We start from the raw sequence: 20596 nt of genomic DNA, 5'->3' as shown, positions 1-20596 counted from the left end.
ATTGGTGTCTCACAGTGGATTTGAACCTGTGTCTCTCACACCAAAGGCATGCATCTTATCCACTGCGCCAGTTATAAATTTGCCTGGTAAATAAAAATTTGTTTCTTGTTTTAGTCTAATTAGGCCTAAATAAGGGGAACAAAATTATACGTGCTTAACGTTTTACTAAAATAAAGGAAATAATTCATAAAACATGCAAGAATTTCTTAATTAGTGTACAGACAAATGTATTTTTCCCAATATGTTATCGGTCAAAATAGAGTACAGTTAACGAATAACAAAAATGCATGTTGTTTTATTAAAGGAATTTTAAAATATAAATTAAAATATAGGCCTAATATGTGAGAATATTGACATTTTTCATATTAATCCATGTAGCCTAGCTCACTAAAATACCACTTTTAATGCTCCGATGCAAAGTAAACCACAGTTCATTTTGAATAAATAACACATAATTCATATAATATAAATAATACTGCATACCTATTAAATGTGTCTAATCTAAAATATGGTTTTATACTATGTAGCTTAGAGAAAATATAAGCACAGGCTCAGGGACAGCTTGACATTTATCCTGCTTGAATGCTGTCTAAGAAATGCACATAACTTCATAAGTACCAAACTTTCATCGGTGAATATTAAATCTTAATTATTTTAAATATTTTAACTACAGTGTTTTTCTTTCATTTTCCCCAACTGCAGCCGTCAAATGTAACACATCAGCGAGGTAAAACTTACATCTTTTTGCGAAAATGTGCATGGATGCGCTTGTTTGATTAACTTGTGGTTAAAGTGTCACTCAGCGATCAAAAGCTGCAAATGCACTTTACAGACGCCAGGACGGTAGAACCGCCGTTTTGGTTGGCAACCTACTTTATGTGTGTGTATTGGCACGATTGTTCAATTAATTAGCCAATTTCATTCATCATTATAAGTAGGCTAGTAATAGGCTGAATTGCAAATAGGCAGCCTTATTCTAATACACGCAATGACTACCCATCAATACATTTTTATATTTATGTCGCCTACACAATATTATTTTACAATGTAGTCCTTTTGTTTTTAATATCTGGCATGGTTGTGGCTTAAGTAGGCTTAAGACCAAGACCACCAAAAGCTCAGAGGCAACAATGATGACTCCCTTTTCCAGCCTTCAACCTTCACTTTGCACCCAGACAAGGTTGTTAGTAAACTAGTAAAAGATGTAGTTGTGTAGTGTGTGGTGTATTATGTATTGAAATCCTTAAGAGGTAATGGAAACCAAATGACAAAGAATTCATATTAATACATTGCTACAATCAGCACTTATATAACACATGAAGGCAGATGACAAGGCCAAGGTGCACAGAACACATGGTCAATGTCATGAAATTCACATTTCACCATTCTTCAAAATAAGTAAAGCAGCGCACTTGCCATCTGGCTGCCATAAGTCACTGACTGGTAAATAAATGATAAATTTTAAGATTTTAAGTAGGGGAATTTTATAGGCCATATCGCCCAACCCTAAAAGCAATTAAAGATGGTTCCCTTTAAAATCAGTTTCAGTTACTTATAAACATCAGCCCTCGATGTTTATAAGTAACTGAAAAAAACACAAATGACAGGGCATGACAAAACTTCTCCAGGCTCCAAAAATACCCTTAGACCTCAGAGGGTTAATAGACTTTTATTTCTGAAATACCACTTTTTTTTAATAACTTTTTTTATATTACAAAATATCATCAAAATATTTATATATCACTTGTTTCATGGAATATTCTTTGTACGTTATCGCATTGAACAAGGGTTAGGGTTAGGGTTAGGGTTAGGTTAGGATCCCAACGCTCCTGACCAGCAAAACTGGAGAGTTTAAGAGCCGGTGAGCACCGGTGAGGCTTTAAATGCCTTTAATAAGAATGTTACAAAGAGCCCTTTCTTTAGTTCAACAGAATGGGTTCCCACAGTCCAGCCCTCAGGGGCCTCTCTAAAGGGCAGTCTCATAGGCCAGGGCAGGTTTCTTACACACAAAACGTCTAGATTTCCTCCCAGGGAAGTCTCTTTGAATCACTGACTAACTGATATCTCATTGTCTCAAGCTTTCTTTCACTCTCAATTACAAATTTACTAAGTAAAGAGTAATTTCTACAAGGTACTTGCTCCTCAAGAGTAAATCTTTTTCACAAAAAACAAAAAACAAAAACAAATAAAAAACAGTATATTCAACAAAAATATGTTAGTCTTGTAGTATGAACAAATAATTTCACTACACATTTTAAAAGCAATTTTTATATTTTTACTACACCATGCATACAACAATTTCTGACATAGTAATTAGCGTTAAATAGTAACTAGTCATCCTTGACCATAAACAAAATAATTTAGTTCAGTTCAAAGTCCTCTCAGCTATGAATGACATAGTTAGGCATAATCTGTTTGTAATACTTCCAACATATGGATTTCAAAACTGCAAATTTATCTTACAATTTTGTTATTTCATCTGACAAATAGACCATGTTTTTCTGGCGTCCTAGAAGAAGTAACTAGAGTGATATTGAAACTGGAACATGGTTGTCTGGTCTGTAGTGAAATTGCCAGTGTGAGGAACTACCTAATGCAGAAACACCAATTTCATCACCTTGTAATGCAGTTTTGGCAAACTTAAGTCCAGTAAAACAACATGCAGAGAAGTATTAGGTTGACTTGGATAAAATAAAAACTGAGATCTCCTAAGCAACAGAAACATGGGAAAAATAAGGGAAAGATTTTAACAGGCTTACCCTGGGTCCTCTCTTTCCTGGTAAACCTGGCTCGCCAGGAGGTCCTGGAGGTCCCTGAAAGTGAAGGGAGGGGAAACTGTGACAAAACGAGTGACATTGAATGAACTCTCAAACAAGGCAGTAATCGTCCTATTAGATGGAGGTAGTGAACCCTAGTCAGTGTTTTAGGATACTTTGGGACTTAAATTCTTAAACATGCAACTATATAGTGTTTCAGTGACTTGTTAAAAAAAGACAAGAATAAATTGAAATAAGAAGAAAAAAATGCTGAGGTACAGTATTTTTAAAATGTTACAAGTTGGAACTGGTTTATAAAAATGCAAGGTTTTCTTTGAAAACAACTTTGCCAAAACTAAAGTTCTTTTTTAAAGTAATTAAAATTGGACAGCCATGGTTTTCAATAAACTCTTACCATACCGCTGCGCTTTTTGGCTTGTTTTAGTGATACTTCTTACAGTCACTGGTGCCCTTGTTAATTTTGTACATCATCTAGCTTTAAATCAATTACACACATTAATTAATTCAGCTTGCATTTGACAAGAGATCAGTGTTCATTCGTAGAATTTTTTTTCCCTTGGGAGGTGGGGGGGGGGTTGGGAACTGAGCACAAGCAGGTCTAATATATAATATCCAGCATATCAAGCATTACTTGTGCATCTGGCAAGAAAGATCACAAATGTTTTGGAAATGTCAGTCAAGGACTTTAATCATTCATGTTAATTTTTATATAATGTAGCAGCAAGCATCTTTAAAATTAGCAAAATGGTTTCGGCACTTATCTAAGTGGCATATACATCTGATGACAACTTTGAGCAAATGGAGAACATTGCTTTTAAATATGTTGCTTAAAAATAATTCTATATGACAAATCCTGGCCATGTTTCATAACACCTGTAGTCCTGGCAAGAACCAAACATACTCATACTGAGAGCGATGCTGCCAGGACTGCACAATTTTTTTCAGGTTTCCTGTTTCTACTCATTTTGAAAGCAACACTCACTAATAAAAGATTATTTAAAAGGTGTCCGTTACTAATGCTTTCAAAAAATCTACTATAAAACTTGAAATAAACATGAATTTCATGAATATATTGACTCTGCCTTTAGTGTTTGTGCAATAAACATCCTTGTTCAAGTAAAATGAGCTCTGCCTCACTCAGCATTCTAATAATCATTAGGGCTCTATGGAGTAAGATCAACATAATGAACCAAGAGACATTGTCTGGTTAATATGAATGACATTAATATGGTAATATTGAGCTCCAAAATCAAATGAAAGAAAGACAGGAGAGCCCCACTGAGCCCCCTACACTTTCTCTTCCACATGGCAAAGTTCCTGAATGAAAACAATCTCTCTTTCTCTCTTTCTGCCTCCAGAAGAGATTGAAAATATTAGAAAAGGGGGAAACAATGACATTTTACAGTAGTTGCTTAAGGGGATGCTGAAGATGAAAATGCACAATGCTATCTGTGTGACAGTCAAACTGAACAGCGCATCTGACTGTTGTTTGTTGTTGGAAAATAGTTCAGGACTTCACTGTGACTGTATATAGAGTACCATATAATACACGGCATACTAGTGTTGGATGAAGTTGGCAGATAGAGTATATCAAATATCAGCTACTTTCAGTAGAGCACAATTCTTCTCCATTCAAAGCTTTGTGCAGCTACCATCACACTGCCACCATTTTGGTCCCTCATCCCGGTGACAGCTGTTAGGCTCCAAGAAAGAGTCTTTCTACTCAAACAAAAATTCCCAATGATTTACTGAATTTGTGGTCATCTAAAACGAATGTAATGTGAATGTTAAAACTGTAATAACTGATTTACATGATTACAGGGATTATAAATGATAAATGAAATTTTAGGCTTCACTGCACTGAATAAATAAATACAAATAAATATACAAATAAAAAAATTCAATACGTTTTTGTTTTGTTTTTGAGCAAACATTTTTTAACAAATATAATCTAAAATTGCATAACATATTTAACTTTTTTTTTTCTTGTTTTAGATGAATACATCTTATCACATTTAGAAAGGTTTATGTTTAAAACAAGAAAAAAATATGGCAATAAAGGGTAAATAACAATAAATAATTCAAAAAATATATTCTCTGAATTTATCTTGCTTGAAGGATGTTTAGATATGTTGAGTGGAAAACAAGACAAGCTGCTGACTAAGACTTTTTTTTCAGTTTAGTTTTTCTTAATGTTTTATTATTATTAAATTTTATTTTTTTTGCCCAGCCATAGGATTTTATAAACTAGGCTTAAGACCAAGACCACCAAAAGCTCAGAGGCAACAATGATGACTCCCTTTTCCAGCCTTCAACCTTCACTTTGCACCCAGACAAGGTTGTTAGTAAACTAGTAAAAGATGTAGTTGTGTAGTGTGTGGTGTATTATGTATTGAAATCCATAAGAAGTAATGGAAACCAAATATCAAAGAATTCATATTAATACATTGCTACAATCAGCAGCATATAACACATGAAGGCAGATGACAAGGCCAGGGTGCACAGAACACATGGTCAATGTCATGAAATTCACATTTCACCATTCTTCAAAATAGGCCAAGCAGCGCACTTGAAGACAGAAATGACAGAAGAAGAAAGAAAATGGTCTTCATACCATGAAGCACTAGTGGTCTGTTGCAAATTGAAGACCTTGTTGTTATGGTTGTGTAACCTGACTTTGCTTTGTATATTTAAAAAAGTAAATTCACAATGTCTTTCAGGAAAAATTCTGCTAGAATAACACTTTACTGTAAAATAAATCAATTTACTAGCTAATAGACAGATTGGCTTTTTTAATAAGTTGCACTGCATGGCAATTTACAACTTGAACTAACTGACTTTTCATGAAAGTTCAAATCATCTGGGCCCATATTCATTAAAATTCTTAGTGCAAAGTGTTGTTCCTAGTGACAGAATTCTGAGAAAATTCTTAGAAATGTGGCTGTTCCTTTAAAATTAAAGAAAATACCCTAGTAAAGAAGAAAGTAAAGAAGAAAGGATCTTAACCCTTAAAAGAGCTCTCAAGGTCCAAAATTGTTAGGAGTACAGACAAGGACTTTTACGTCACCCGCTGGAGGCCACTCTCTCGTGAGCGCGTGTTCGACAGTTAACGGAAGCTAGAGATTTAGGTTTAAGTTGTAAATAAGTGTATTTTTCCATGTTTCATCATGTCCCTTTAGAAGGCCTTTATTTACCCCCAGAGCCATGTGGACTTCTTTCATAATGGATGGGTAAAATTTTTTGGACTTAAAATTTTGGGCTACCATCCACTCCCATTATAAAGCTTGGATTAACCTGGACATTATAACTCCGACTGTATTCATCTGAATGAAGAATGTTATATACACCTAGGATGGCTTAAGGGTGAGTAAATCATGGGGTAATTTTCCTTTTTGGGTAAACCGTCCCTTTGAGCTAAGACTCCTATGTAGAAATTTTAAAGCTAAATTAGGAGCTCTCTTAGAGGATTCTTAGAATCTTTAAGAATACGGGCCCTGATGTTTTAAGAGACTTACTGATTTGACTCTCAGTCATGAGGGTCTGTAGGGGTCCTCTCAACGATATCATTCGTGTTTCAAGTTTTTTGCATGTTTCTCCATGTTTCTGGGACCACATGACTTTGTTATTTGGCTACATATCTTTGATCATATCTTTTTTCAAATATGAGTAAGCATTAAAGTAGTTAACACGTTTATAATATTGTTAAATGTTCCCTAAGAAATAATAACACTAATTTATACGTTTTTAACAGTTTATTAACCCAACAATTTTTACAAAGCTACTAGACCTGTTTCAGTCTGTTTCAGCGCATAGAAATTACAAAAATGGCAAAGAATATGTTAGCAATCTATATTTTTAGACTATATTTCAGTTTACGCAACAATTTTAACTTAATATTAGTATTAAAGAACATCCTACCGTTGGTCCTGGTTCTCCTTTCTGTACTGGTGACCAAGCCAAGAGAGAGAATTGGGTTGGTTCAAGGTCGAAGGTTTGGAAACCATCCGTAGCTGCAGAGGTGACAGGCTCAGAAGAGCTGGATTTGGAGATCTCCTTTAGTGAATGTCTCTGTGATGCTAATGTTGTCTTCTCTGACACCCTAGATGTGCTAAAAGGTTTAGGCTCTGTTGTGGCAGGGGTCTGGATATCCAGTTTATTCTTCTGTTGGCCTGTTGGTCCGGCAGTGACAGCCTTCTCATTCTCTTTTAATATCTGTGGCTTTACAGATGCCTTCATGATGTTCTTCCTGGGGCTGGTTTGATGAATTGGCTTTGGAGATATTTGTGAAGTCCAACTCCCAAAGGAGGCCATGACAGTTTGTGCTGTGGCCTGCAGGGGGAGCTGTAGTGTGGGCTGGGATATTGTTGGTGGCACCGTGCTTTGTACAGACTGAGATGTAATTAGAACAGAGGTGTTCAGGCCTTGTGAGGTTTCATGATTAACATGTACTTTGTCTTGTGTTAATGAAAGATGTCTGTCTTTAACCTCTGTTACCACATTTGGGGTCTGAAGGGTGACAGATATATTGGGATCTTGGGGTAATAGCAGTAAAAGTGGAGGGAGGTTTGTTCGGTAAGTGTCAGCTTCCCTGCACTGTTTTTTAATGTACTTACAATAATTGTGAGCTGCCTTAGCAGAGGGATGAATATCAAACTGACAGATGGCTCCTTCAAACTGCACCGAGTTCTGGCTCATTTTTCCCAATCGAAAGGAGCCCTCTGGATCCAGCATTTCCTCATTTTTAAAATGCAAATTTGCATATACACTTGTCGTCCCACAAGAAGTATATAATGTAACCCTTTGGGCTTGGATTTCCAAAGCCAGGTTGTGCCACTGGCCATTGTGAACATCATAATGAAAATGTACAGTGTTCTTCTGGCCCAAGTAAACTAAAATTTGCCCCGGGATGAACTGCATCCCTAGCTGCATTCGTTTCCTCTTTGTCACAATGGTGAAGAGGAAAGCATTGTTTACGCGATGTGAACATACGCTGAGGATTAGACAGAATGCCGAACCCAGTGATGCAGGGACGACGGAGCTCACTGGAACGTCAATTCGTGCCCTCTGGGTTAGGATGACTCCCGATTTGAATGGGATGACACCTTGAGGTGTAAAGCGTGTCCCAGATGGTCTTTTCCCAATCAACCCCAGTCTCTGCAGCACGTCCACATCTACAAAAAGGAAAACCACAGATAATTGCACAGTAGTCACTACAAATACATGTTCTGGATTTAGGATCTAGGAGCAAAATGGATCTCATCATAGCACCCAACTGAAGGCTTGCAGCTGCTGCTCACACACTGAGACACTGAGCTCATTACAGGAACAGATCATTAACAAAATGTAGAACATATGCGGCAAAGGTAATGTTTCATCTGGGGTAAGGCTTCAGTTTTTCATTTAATGCTTTGCTGATGTTGTTACACTTAGAAAAATAACACTGTGTGGGCTACAGATTAATCACCTACTGCAAATTCATTAGATCATTAGAGGTCTGCAATAAATTAAATCAAGCAAAGTGAGTGGGAGTATCAATCTCAAACGTCCTTGTAAGATTTACGAAACCACAAGTATATTATACTGAACTGACTGAAGTGTTTAAGTTTATTATGTGGTTTAAACCAGCAAAAATATATTCTTCTTAATCTGTATTTGTTTTATCTGGTTTCCCAATAAAAATATCTAAACAGAATAAACTTACTTTATAAGCAAATCTGTGTTTGATAATAAGTCATTTTTCTTCTTATAGTTATTTTTGATTAAAGCAATGGGGTTAAGAAAAAATAACATCTCTGAAGTCTTATAACAGTTTTACAGTTTTAATTGGAAATCAAGATAATATTTTTTTTTCTCTTTATTCCCACTGGTAATGACCAATATCAAAAACACCCCATGTGATCCCTTTTATAACAAATAAATGTAACAAAATACAGTGCATAAGGTAGCAGAAGGAACAGTCAATGCAATCTGTCTTAGGACTGTCACTTCTGAACAGACAGTATTGAGTTTAGGATCAAAACAAATGAGAGTATGCATCACAAAACCAAATCTAACCCACACATATATCAACTAAACAAAATCTAGCTCAAAGTTTGCAGTTATAAAATATATCAAATATATAAATGTATTGGCTGCTTCATTGCTGAGCATGTTAGAAATAGGCGACAGATCATCTCCTGACAAACAGCAGGAGAACAACTGCTCTGAATTTAAAATAAATAACGATCTGAATAATTTCACAAACTCTAACAATAACTCCAGTGATGCACTTCAACTAAATACATGATGAACATCCACTGGTTCTGCTCACAAATCACAGTAAGGAGTGCTGTCTGAAAGAGTCATGAACAGCATGAAATAAACTTCTTCAAAGTAGGGTTCAACGATTAGCATGACCTGCTGACCAGGGCCAGTGTGAGCTAGTTTAGGACTAGTTGAAGCAATTGATACTTGCCCTACCAGTTCACATCTACAATTAGATCTCACATTTGTTTTTATGCTTTGAAAACTTATCTTTGACACCAGGCTAAAGGTTTTCTAGCTGGCTAAACTCCAATCATAAGTGTTTAAAAACAACCTGGTCTCCTTGCAGTTGGGTTTTACAAAAACACAAGGCCCAAACCTATCACTTAACCATAAAGTCCAACCCTTAACCAAACCCTTAACCCAATCATAATTGCAATTTTGGCTAAATTCTTATATCATGGGAGTCATGTGAGTGTGTTGGTTGTAAATGATAAGAGGAATGTTTGGGACCTGTGTGGATCCTTTTGGTGACATCAGTCAGTCAGTCAGCTGCAAAGACTACAGCCAACTGCCAACTATCATGTTCTGTGCCTGCATGAGAGGAAATAACTTTTTGTACCAGCAGGTGGCAGTAGTCTACATTCATCTGCTGTGACGTAACAATTGTGTTGCACTGTGGTATATGGAGCTGCTTGAAGTGTACATATGAATTTGAATTTCTCCCTCTGTCCATATCAAGGAGTCAAGGGACTGTCCAAATAAATATCCCTCATCCAAACACTTCAAAATGGCAACAGGGATTTCCCTGAGGAGAAGTGCTTAGGGAAGTTTTCAAGTGTGTGTCTGGAAGCAAAGTGGAACAAACCCTAGGACTAAGAATATACAAACACAGCAGCGCTTGCTTATAATTTTATCTTTGAATCATGTTAATCAGTTGCTCTTCACATTTTTCCTTCCAGTCAGCAATGCCATTTCAAAAATATTCAAGTATTGGAAGACTCAAATTCGATGTTTCTTTGTTTGTCCTTTATACATCGTTGTGTTCTTTCTTTCAACATGTTCATTTTTTTGTGTGTGTGTACTGGTTTGCTAAGCTAAACAGCCAATCAGAGTAATCTCTTCTGAACCACTGCAATGAATGGGCACCTTGCTTTTTCCATGTATATTAATTCTCTTTGATCAAAACATAGGGTGAAACCAAAGGAAGCGGCCTGTTACAGGCCTTAAAGGGTTAGTTCACCCAGATAGCAAATTTATGTAATTAATAACTTACCCTCATGTTGTTTTAAACCCGTAAGACCTCCGTTTATCTTTGGAACACAGTTTAAGATATTTTAGATTTAGTCTGAGAGCTCTCAGTCCCTCCATTGAAGCTGTGTGTATGGTCTACTGTCCATGTCCAGAAAGATAAGAAAAACATCATCAAAGTAGTCCATGTGACATCAGAGGGTCAGTTAGAATTTTTAGAAGCATCGAAAATACATTTTGGTCCAAAATTAGCAAAAACAACGACTTTATTCAGCATTGTCTTCTCTTCCGTGTCTGTTGTGAGAGAGAGTTCTAAACAAAGCAGCTGGATATCCTGTTCACGAACTAATCATTCAGTTCACCAAACCGAACTGAATCGTTTTAAACGGTTCGCGTCTCTAATACGCATTAATCCACAAATGACTTAAGCTGTTAACTTTTTTAATGTGGCTGACACTCCCTCTGAGTTCAAACAAACCAATATCCCGGAGTAATGCATGCACTCAAACAGTACACTGAGTGAACTGCTGTGAAGAGAGAACTGTAGATGAACACCGAGCCGAGCCAAAATGCAATCAAAATATAAAAATAAATTAGAGCAATGCCATTAAAGGTAAAAAAAAAGAATAAATTTAGCAGCATTATTTCAGTAATCATAAGAAAGAGTAATAAATTTATCTTGATTCTGAACTTTGAATAAAAAAATTAACAACGATTATATTAAACAATGTTTCTGAACTCAGAAGATTAAATGTCAAAAGATAAATAATATCAATTTAAGCAATGGCGTTCAAGAAAAAAAAAAAAAAAAAGGAAAAAAAAGCAAATAAAATTTAGCAGCAATATCTCAGATATTGTAACTTATCCTGTCAGTTGTACAACATTTTCTTTCAGAGGAAAAAACTCAGCCAGTGAGCTTTAATGAGCGTCATCTTTTTTTTTTAGTCATTGTGCTCACACATGCAGCCTAGTGATGCGCGGGTGCGTTTTTTTTCCAGCTGCGGGTCCCGCTTTTATGAAATTATTTGGCCCGCCCCAGCCAGCAAATAAAGTAAAATTTATTTACCCACCCGGACCCGCGAATCGGGGACATCACGGAAGATACGTTGCTACTTAGACCTTCGTACTGTAACCTCATCAAAGAACCTAATAAAATATGAAAATATATATTCCAAATATTTCTTGTTCACTGAAGTTTCTCCCTCCAGCAGCGCCCGAGCTCGGCGCTATTAGCAGCGCATGCGCAGCTCGTGAACAGCTCTGTTTCCTCCTGTCAAAGAGTTACTCAAGATGTGACGGAGCATGTGATTTGCTGAATGTAGTGAACGAATCCGCCCTTCACTGAACGAGATCGAGAGATCTTCTCATTCGTGAATGAGTTGAATGAACCGATACATCTCGTTTATGAACGAAATGAATGAGTATACAGGGTCAGTGAGCCAAGCATGTAAATCTCGATCAGCAATCAGCAGATACAAAGCGCAGTTATAGGAGCTGTGCAGATACGCTCGTTTTCATATTTAGCATACAGAACACTTTAAACTCCACGTTTAATCCCCGATTAATGTGGATATTATATATGAAACCTCGTGCTTCGTTCATCTGAACAATTTATTTAAAGTAGTTAATGCGATTATGCACACATTTTAGTAAAGCCAAAATACTAAAAATCAGTTTAGTAAAGCCACTAATGCAGCCATCTCTGTAGTTTGCTGCTTGCGTGAGGATAAAACACACAGACGTCCATAGGGAGGCACTGGAAGCTTGCGTTGCACACACCAACATGAAATCTGTCTCTTACAAAAGCATTCGATCAAATATCTTAAACTGTGTCCCAAAGATAAATGGAGGTCTTACGGGTTTGAAACAACATGAGGGTAAGTTATTAATTACATAAATTTGCTATCTGGGTGAACTAACCCTTTAATGTTCCATAGAGTTAATACACTGGATGTATTTGAAATGGAGACATAAACGGTGTAGACCACTGGAATAGGGTTGGGTATTAAAAACCTGAATAGCGCTTTCTTCCACCCTCAACACCCATGGCTGAAGTGCCCTTGAGCAATGCACTGAACCCCCAGTTGCTCCTTGGGTGCTGGATATATAGCTGCCCACTGCTCTGGTTGTGTGTTCACGGTGCGTTCACTTCTAACTGCAGTGCGTGTGCACTTGGATGGGTTAAATGCAGAGCACCTATTCTGAGTATGGGTTACCATACTTGGCAAATGTCATGACTTGGGAATGGAAAGCACTTGCACTCTGTTCATCTGTAGCACGAGCGCGTTTTGAAGATATCGTCTTTTGTGCTCAGCTGAAGAAAAATGCATACATGTTTGAAACAAGTGGAGGGTTAGAAAATCATGGCAGAATTTTCATTCTTGAAGTGAGGTAATCCTTTTATTTAATGTTTGAAGTTATATTAGTCTAATTGTTTTGCTGTGTTTTTTTTTTTTGTTAAAACCACAGTCAATAGATGTTCTTGTAGGCCCAAGTGTTCTGTAGGCAGCTGCTTTTTGGTCATGTTGTGCAGCTGCAACAGAATGCTTTGTAAAACAACACAGAATATGTTTGACATCTATTTTTTTTTTATTTTTTATTTTGGAATTGGAATTAATAAGCAGATCAACATCAATTAAATTAAAATGATACCTAACTCTACACTTGAATCAGCATCAGATCCAAGAACCAGGCTAATACAGTATCTACCAAAACTTCCTGTTGCCTGTGAAATTTGTCAGAATTAAATGCCAGTGGAAAGTGGAACATCATACACTGGAAAACATATTTTACATGAAAGATAAGAGCAACGGCCAGAGAAGAATTCCAGAAACTCTCCAGCTAAGGCTTACAAAGATGACTTGATCATAAGTCATGCAGCAGATACCCAGAGAAATCTCAGGCAGCAGAATGGGAATGTGCTATATGGACTGTCTCACATATGGGTAAAAACATACACTCGAAAAAATGTTCATGCCTTGTTTTAAACATGATGGCAGTTGCATTTCATCAATGTCTGACACATTAGCACCATATGTTACATGTACATCAACGATTTAGACTGGATGTGTCGGATAATATGAACATCCCACCACATAAAATCTGTACAGAGCAGATGTGGGAATTCTAGACACACCTTGAAAAAGAAACCAACAGGTTTAGGCTTCCTGATTGAAACAAAAAGCCAAAAAAAGTGAACATGCTAGTCCTTCATGTCATGCATAGCTTCTCAATTCTGTACAAAGCACAAAACCTCAAAAACCAAAAACAAACACAGAATATATCCAATATTATAAACTCATTCATCTATAGCCAGTAAACGACTCAGGTTACGAATGTAACCATGGTTTCTTGAGTAGGGAATGAGACACTCCGTCCTCTAGGTGTCGTTATGGGGAACACCTCGTCGTGGCCCGTGTCTGAAGCATACATTGAAAAAACACCAATGAGTTGGCCGGTGACAGCCTCTGACGTCACTACTGGCACAACTATAAATAGGCACCGGGAGAACACGTCATTCACTTCTTCATCTGAAGCTTGCGTCCGAAGCATGGCAGGGAGCTAGAAGACGCAGTGTCTCTCCTCAGGCAACCATGGTTACATTCGTAACCTGAGATGTTCCCTTTCAAGGGAACTTCAAACTACATCCTCTAGGGGTCCTTATGGGGAACAGTATACCCAAGATGCCATGCTGAGGGGAGTGCAGGCCAGAATCATGGCGAACACTAAGTACCAACCATTTCCATGGGAGTTGCCCCTGGGACGTTTAGACGGCTGTCCGTGACATTACCCCTTAAAGCCAAAGGCCTAAGCTGCATACCCAACTTATTTGTTAGGGCTTCGGCCCAGGGTAAAGCTGAAGGCTTGGAATCAAGAAAGATTCCTTTAAAGGGATACGGCTAAGAACCAAGCATTTTATTCTAAGTTTTGCCAGTCACACAGGGGCTACCGCTTGCTCTTGCATAAGCTTGCTGAAGGAGCTGTATCAACAGATCCCAAGTATATGTATCCAAGGATACATAGGTGGAGTGGAGCCCAAGATGAACAGGGCTTTTACCAACTCAAGAAAGGGCACAAAGCAACCGCGCAAAGCCCTCACCATATAGGATTTTAGAAAGAACGCAGAGCACTAGTGTGCGATCTTACCACAGTGTGGATTTTAGAAAGTGTACTTGGAAAAGCCACTTGTAATAAAAGGTTTCTCACCCGAATTAAAGGGTTTTTTTTTTTTTTTTTTTATTATATGAAGAGAGCGTGCCATATGTTTGAGATAATTTGATAATTTGTTGACTGTTTCCCATCAAGGAGACCGCTGAATGTGCCTCTTTAAATGGTTTCGTGGTGCTTGTTGTTGCAATTTAAAACGAAATTTCAATATTTTCAAATGACACTATAGTAGTAAAAATAAAATTATCCCAAACGTAACTGTGGCGCTTGTGGCTGTGCTGCGCAGGCAATGAAGCGCTTTTTTCACATCAAACATTTTATGCAAGTATTATGACCAGTACTTTTTTGTTTGATCCTGTTCTGCAAAATGTTCGATTTTAAATTTATGCGTTCGGCTAAGCCTATTTGTTTTATAAAATCCGGCATTTACAGTGCATTAGATACGAGGACAAGCGAGCGCGGGTTTGGCTAGATGTATTTGTAGGTTATTGCTCACGTCTCGTTCTGCACATATCCAAATGTTTCCATATTCGCAATGTATCTGAATGTTAAATTATAATTTATTTTTTTATTTTATTTTTGTATGTAAACTAGACGGAAAAGATCATCCTCTTCACATGAGCAAAAACATCCTTGGTATAACAACAGAGTGGACTGGTATACTATACTACTTTATTTAAAGGGGGGGTGAAATGCTATTTCATGCATACTGAGTTTTTTACACTGTTAAAGGGGGGGTGAAATGCTCGTTTTCACTCAATATCCTGTTAATCTTGAGTACCTATAGAGTAGTACTGCATCCTTCATAACTCCAAAAAGTATTTAGTTTTATTATATTCATAAGAGAAAGATAGTCTGTACCGATTTTTCCCGGAAAAACACGAGTGCCTGGAAGCGTGACGTGTGGGCGGAGCTAAAGAATCATGAGCGCGAGTAGGCTTTTGTGTTGAGCACGTCTGGAAGCTGTGACACTGTGAGGACAAAACCAACCAAAACAAACCACGGCTAACAGTCAGATTCAGCGTATATTTATGATCCAGAATCAGATCCAGAGGCTGAAATTGAACAAGAGCAGCATCAGCAATCAGTCTCTATGTGGTATGTACTGAAACTGTATATATTTGCTTAGCGGTTTTGGAAAATGACTAAGTTCCACTTTCTTTGTCGTCTTTTTTTTTTCTTTTAAGCTGTAGATGTGGAAAGGGCAGTTGGCAACATCGCATGTTGTTTACTTGATGTGCTTACGCGCCGATAGCTAAGTTAACAACACAGAGATATTTGAAGCAGTTTTACTCGTGCAGTTTGATGACAAAATCGCATGTTGTTTACTTGATGTGCTTACACGCGGATAGCTAAGTTAATAACACAGAGATATTTGAAGCAGTTTTACTCACCGCATGCGGTTCCAACACACGATCGTGACCCTTTTTCGTTGGGACTGCATTATCCTTAAGAAATAAGCGATGTGCAAATCCATGGGTCAAACTGGACCTTGTTGTAAAACAAGCATCTTCGAAATGCAGGGAACAAACATAAACACTTGCACAACTCCGTTGATGCTCTGTAAAAATAAACTCCATCCACTGGTCCCTTAATGCTGTTTCTCTTTTGGTAATCTGTGCAGGGTTGTCTTGCCCTGGCAACCAAAAACACACTTCTTTTGTGACATTTCGCGTCGCTCTGATCAGTGAAGTGTGTTGTGCTCTCAGTGCTGTGCTATACAGGAGCGTGCGCTCTTCTTCTTCTCTAGTAAAGAGCGCGCGCTCTTCCGGCAGACGTGCCCTCATGACCCATATAAGGAAATTCCGCTCCATTTAACGTCACACAGAGCCATACTCGAAAAAAACTTTCCGAAACTTGTGACAAACCGGAAGTAGTATTTTTGGAACAGAAATACTCCTTCAAACATACAACTTAATTTTTTAAACTTTGTCCATGTTTAGCATGGGAATCCAACTCTTTAACAGTGTAAAAAACTCAGTATGCATGAAATAGCATTTCACCCCCCCCCTTTAAAGAGTTGGATTCCCATGCTAAACATGGACAAAGTTTCGAAAATTAAGTTGAATATCTCCCTAATTCTGAGGTCTCAAGGTTGGCGGACCCGGGTCACGACGAAGTGTTCCCCATAGCGACCCCCAGAGGACGCAGCTTGACGTTCCCTTGAAAGGGAACTCAGTGACATCCAATCAGGCACAATGCCATTCAAATGAGGTTGGAATCAAATGCAAAACATATAGAATTGTGTAAACAATGGCTTCTGATTGACTTGAGAAATAACCGACTCAGAGCAGTTTATACGTTGCTGATTGAATGCTTTTCCATATATCATTTTAATATAGTTAACTCTTCCAAATAAGGAGCACACTGCTCCTAAAAATATAGTGCCTGTAGCCTTTTTTATCTTTGACTTATGGAAAACTCCAGTGGGTTGTAACATTACAGGTCTATTTATCCAAGTCCTGTCAAGTATCCTCAAATACTATTGCAAGGCAGAGTAAGGTCTTTGGACTTCAATGAACCCGTGTGCTCATGTAACATACTGGGTTATGGCACGGATGTCAAGACCATGGTAGAACTGAACAGACATTTCGCATGTTGATCAGGCACTAAAATTCTGTTAGAAATGTAATGTACAGATTTAGGAAATGTATTAATGAAAATTGAGACTTACCTGCAGACTGTGCTTCTAAAAACATTAGACAGCATGTACAGTAAAGAACAACGGAGAGAAAGACAGCTCTCCTGTTTAAAAAAAAAGAGAAAAGAATTACAATTACAAATTGAACAGGTTAAACATTTAGCTGACATCTATATGTGATTTTACAATATTTCTTGACAACTTCACGGCTCAAGCAATAATGTAAACAGAAGATTCAACTTAATAGCATGAAATTGACTCATCTAAAAAACATCTGTTGGAACTAAAGTGATTTATTTCCAGTCATTTTGATTCAAATTTTTCTAAGGTTAATATTTTTAGCCTTTACCCAGAGTTTTAAACCACTTAAGAACTACCCAGATAATGCATCTGACATAAAAACAGGTTTACACAATACTTTTGAAAGGTTTGGGGTTGTTACATTATGTTTTTGAAAACATAACTTATGCTCAAGTCTGCATAAAAAAAATACAGTAAAAACAAGTACATTGTGAAATATTATTACAATTTAAAACAACTGTTTCCTATTGTAATACATTTAATATTGTATAATTTATTTCTGTGATGGGAAAGCTGAAACTTCAGTCTTCAGGGTCACATGATTCTTCAGAAATCATTGTAATATACAGATTTGATGCTCAACAAACATTTATTATTATTATCAATGTTGAAAACATTTGTGCAGCTTTTATTATTTAAATATTTTTTCTGAAAACCATGATACATTTTTGCGATTGTATAATAAATAGAAAGATTAAAAGAACACAATTTATTTTAAATTGATTTTGTACCAACATAAATGTTTTTACTGTCACTTTTGATTAATTCAATATGTCCATCCTGAATATATTATTCATTTCTTAAAATAAATCTTATTGACCCAAAACATTTGAATGGTAGTTTATAACCAAAGAGTTTAGTTAAGTTCAAAGATTTCTTTAATTTCCCTCACGAATACTGATAAGAAAACTGTAAAGAAAGGGTAGCCAATCAAAAAGACAAGCACTTTATGTTAAAAACTCCGATATTACAACAGTGAGAAAACAACAATGCCTCTGATAGTCATTTAAAACCCCTGAAAGGTCAAACCAAAGAACAAGAAATGCCTTTGCCAATGGTCTTTTTCTTTCTCTCAGTTACTGAAAAAAAAAAAAAAAAAAAAGTATTGGGATCACATTGTCCCATTCTACACTAAAGCATCACCACACCCATTACCAGTCTAGTCAGTGTCCAAAAGCAGCACTTTTTCTGCCCCCATGTGCTGACAGTGTGGATGTGGGGATGCCATTTGTGATCAAATATTGTACTGTATGCAGTTTTACTTTAGTCAGCATTTTCAGTCATAGCCACAAGAACTGTACGCTTGCCATTTTGCCCCCTCCCATATCCACTTTAACACATAATACAGTTCAGAGAGTGCAAGAGAGAGAGAGAGAGGGGGGGGGGGGGGGGGCAGAAATCTAAACACAAGATTTCACAGTCCCCTCAAACAAATTCCTATAATGGAGAACAGTCAAGATTTGCAACAGCTGATCTCTCTTTGGCAATTACACATGTGTCAAAAGATAGAAAAAGACCAAACATGGCTTTTGAAAAAAAAAAAAGATAAATTAGTTTGCCTATAAATATTATTAGAACCTAAACAATGAAATATTAATAAAAAATAATTCCACAAATAATCCCTGAAAACAAGAGTTTATATGTTAAACAATTTTCACTCTTAAGTCATTTGATCTGGTTTTTAAGATTTTTAAAATATTTTTATGATAAAAAAAATGCTGAGCAAAATAAACAGCTGAGCAGGGCTGGTCATTCATTCCAGAGATTAAAATAAATTAGCCTACTATTCTAAAACATCATTGGTTACAAAAAATAAAAAAGCATTTAATGCATTCATTATAATTCATTATAATTATATTCACACCCATATATAAGTCATATAATAAAAAGATACAAATAAGTTAACTTTCCTCCAGCAAATTCTTTACTTCTGGAGGAAAACTATTTCTGTGTCCCATTCATTCATCAAGTTTCCCCAAACTCCAGAATGGACATCATAACGGACCTCCCTTCGTGAACTCATTCTTCCTTATGTAACGGAGCTGACAGCCAACAGGCTAATTTATGACCAATTTAACGTTTGTGTCAAATCTATCTAAATATCCATTATCATGACGTGAGAGCGCTGTTACTCACCCCCCGACTCCAGCTGCTTTGAGTCTGGAGCTCGGAGCATTGTCCGGCTCCATCGCGCTTACTTCATTCTTCCTCGGGGGTGTTTGCTGCTGCAGTCAAGACATGACAGAGTTGCTGAATTACTTCCATAGCACAATGTCCTTTAATAAGGTCTTAATGCAACACAAATGCACAATACTGCATGCCGTGGTCTCTCCCCAGAGCCAAATGTAGTACTTTCCAAAGAGTGGATGCAGCCTTCTTCATCTGACAGTAACAAATCAGGTGATGCTGAAAGCTGGAAAGTTAAGTCCCAAGCGGCATAGACATGGTTTGCTGAGGTGAAGTACAAGCACTTAGTCAAGTCGCCGACTAAATCAAGAACTTAGTAGGCATGCTGAAGATTTGGAAGCACGTTTCTCTCTGTCGCCCTCAACTGTCTTCTGAGAAAGAAACACTTCAAATTCGCTCTGGAAACTACAAGGGATTCAATGGAAGGTGTGTCTTACCAAAAGGTACCCGTTTATTTTCGTTTTCGTCAAAAAAAATAATGAAGCGGAAAGAAAAAGAAAAAAGAAAAGAAAAGAAAAATAAACATCGATGATAAAAGAACGTCAAACAAAACAATTTAAATACAAAGCTGATAATTTATCACAAATGTGCATCATTCTCCAACTTGCCTTTCGTTCTTGTAAGGGTAATTTAGCTTTCAACAAGAAGAAATAGGCCCTTCTCTATTTTTTTTATTTTTATGTCTATTTTTATATTTTGGTATTGTGCGTATAGCAACTCAGTTACTTTACCATGTGGAATACAGAATTAATCAATGAAAATATTCATTCCTTCATTCATTCTTTAACAAAATGTGTATTTAATTGTGTGGGGTTTTCCACTGTGATGACAACTTCCTTCATCTTTAATGTCATTGTCTTGCTCAGATCTTGCTTTGAATGTAGTTGCATACTGTGCTATGAAATTCCCTCTTCTCCCTCAAATAAATAAATAAATAAATAAATAAATAAATAAATAATAATGATAATGATAATGATAATGATAATGATGATAATAATAATAATAAAAATAATATACCAAAAATTCCAGGCTTCAATGGCCGGGCTTCTTGAAACACAGTTGACAGTATTCTACGTGGATCCATCATAGCACACATTTAGCTGTGATACAGCATAAACATGGTGCACAAGGAGAAAAGCATTGACTGGGGCTAGTTGTCACAAAAGGCTACATCTCAGTAACAGCAAGACCTTTCGTCAGAAGTCCAATACAATGTCTCTTTTTCCTAGCAGTGGTTTTGTATGCTGGT

At 36.9% G+C, this 20596-nt stretch overlaps 1 protein-coding gene across 1 annotated transcript in view; it reads right to left on the bottom strand.

The window, feature by feature from the left end:
- Window positions 1-19763, bottom strand: part of LOC113079701 (collagen alpha-1(XXVII) chain B-like) — a 110578-nt gene extending 90815 nt beyond the window's left edge. Inside the window, exons 1-4 of the mRNA XM_026251931.1 lie at window positions 19297-19763; window positions 17113-17183; window positions 6696-7948; window positions 2760-2813 (exon numbers count right to left, since the gene is read on the bottom strand). Coding sequence (XP_026107716.1) covers window positions 2760-2813; window positions 6696-7948; window positions 17113-17183; window positions 19297-19349 — 1431 coding nt within the window. The 5' untranslated portion in view covers window positions 19350-19763. The remainder of the gene's footprint in view (window positions 1-2759; window positions 2814-6695; window positions 7949-17112; window positions 17184-19296) is intronic.
- Between the last annotated feature and the right edge of the window lie 833 nt (window positions 19764-20596).

The sequence above is a fragment of the Carassius auratus genome, chromosome 5, assembly GCF_003368295.1.
Source record: "Carassius auratus strain Wakin chromosome 5, ASM336829v1, whole genome shotgun sequence".
Classification (NCBI taxonomy): domain Eukaryota; kingdom Metazoa; phylum Chordata; class Actinopteri; order Cypriniformes; family Cyprinidae; genus Carassius; species Carassius auratus.
The sequence above is the reverse complement of the archived record's forward strand: the minus strand, read 5'-3'. Positions and strand labels throughout refer to the sequence as shown.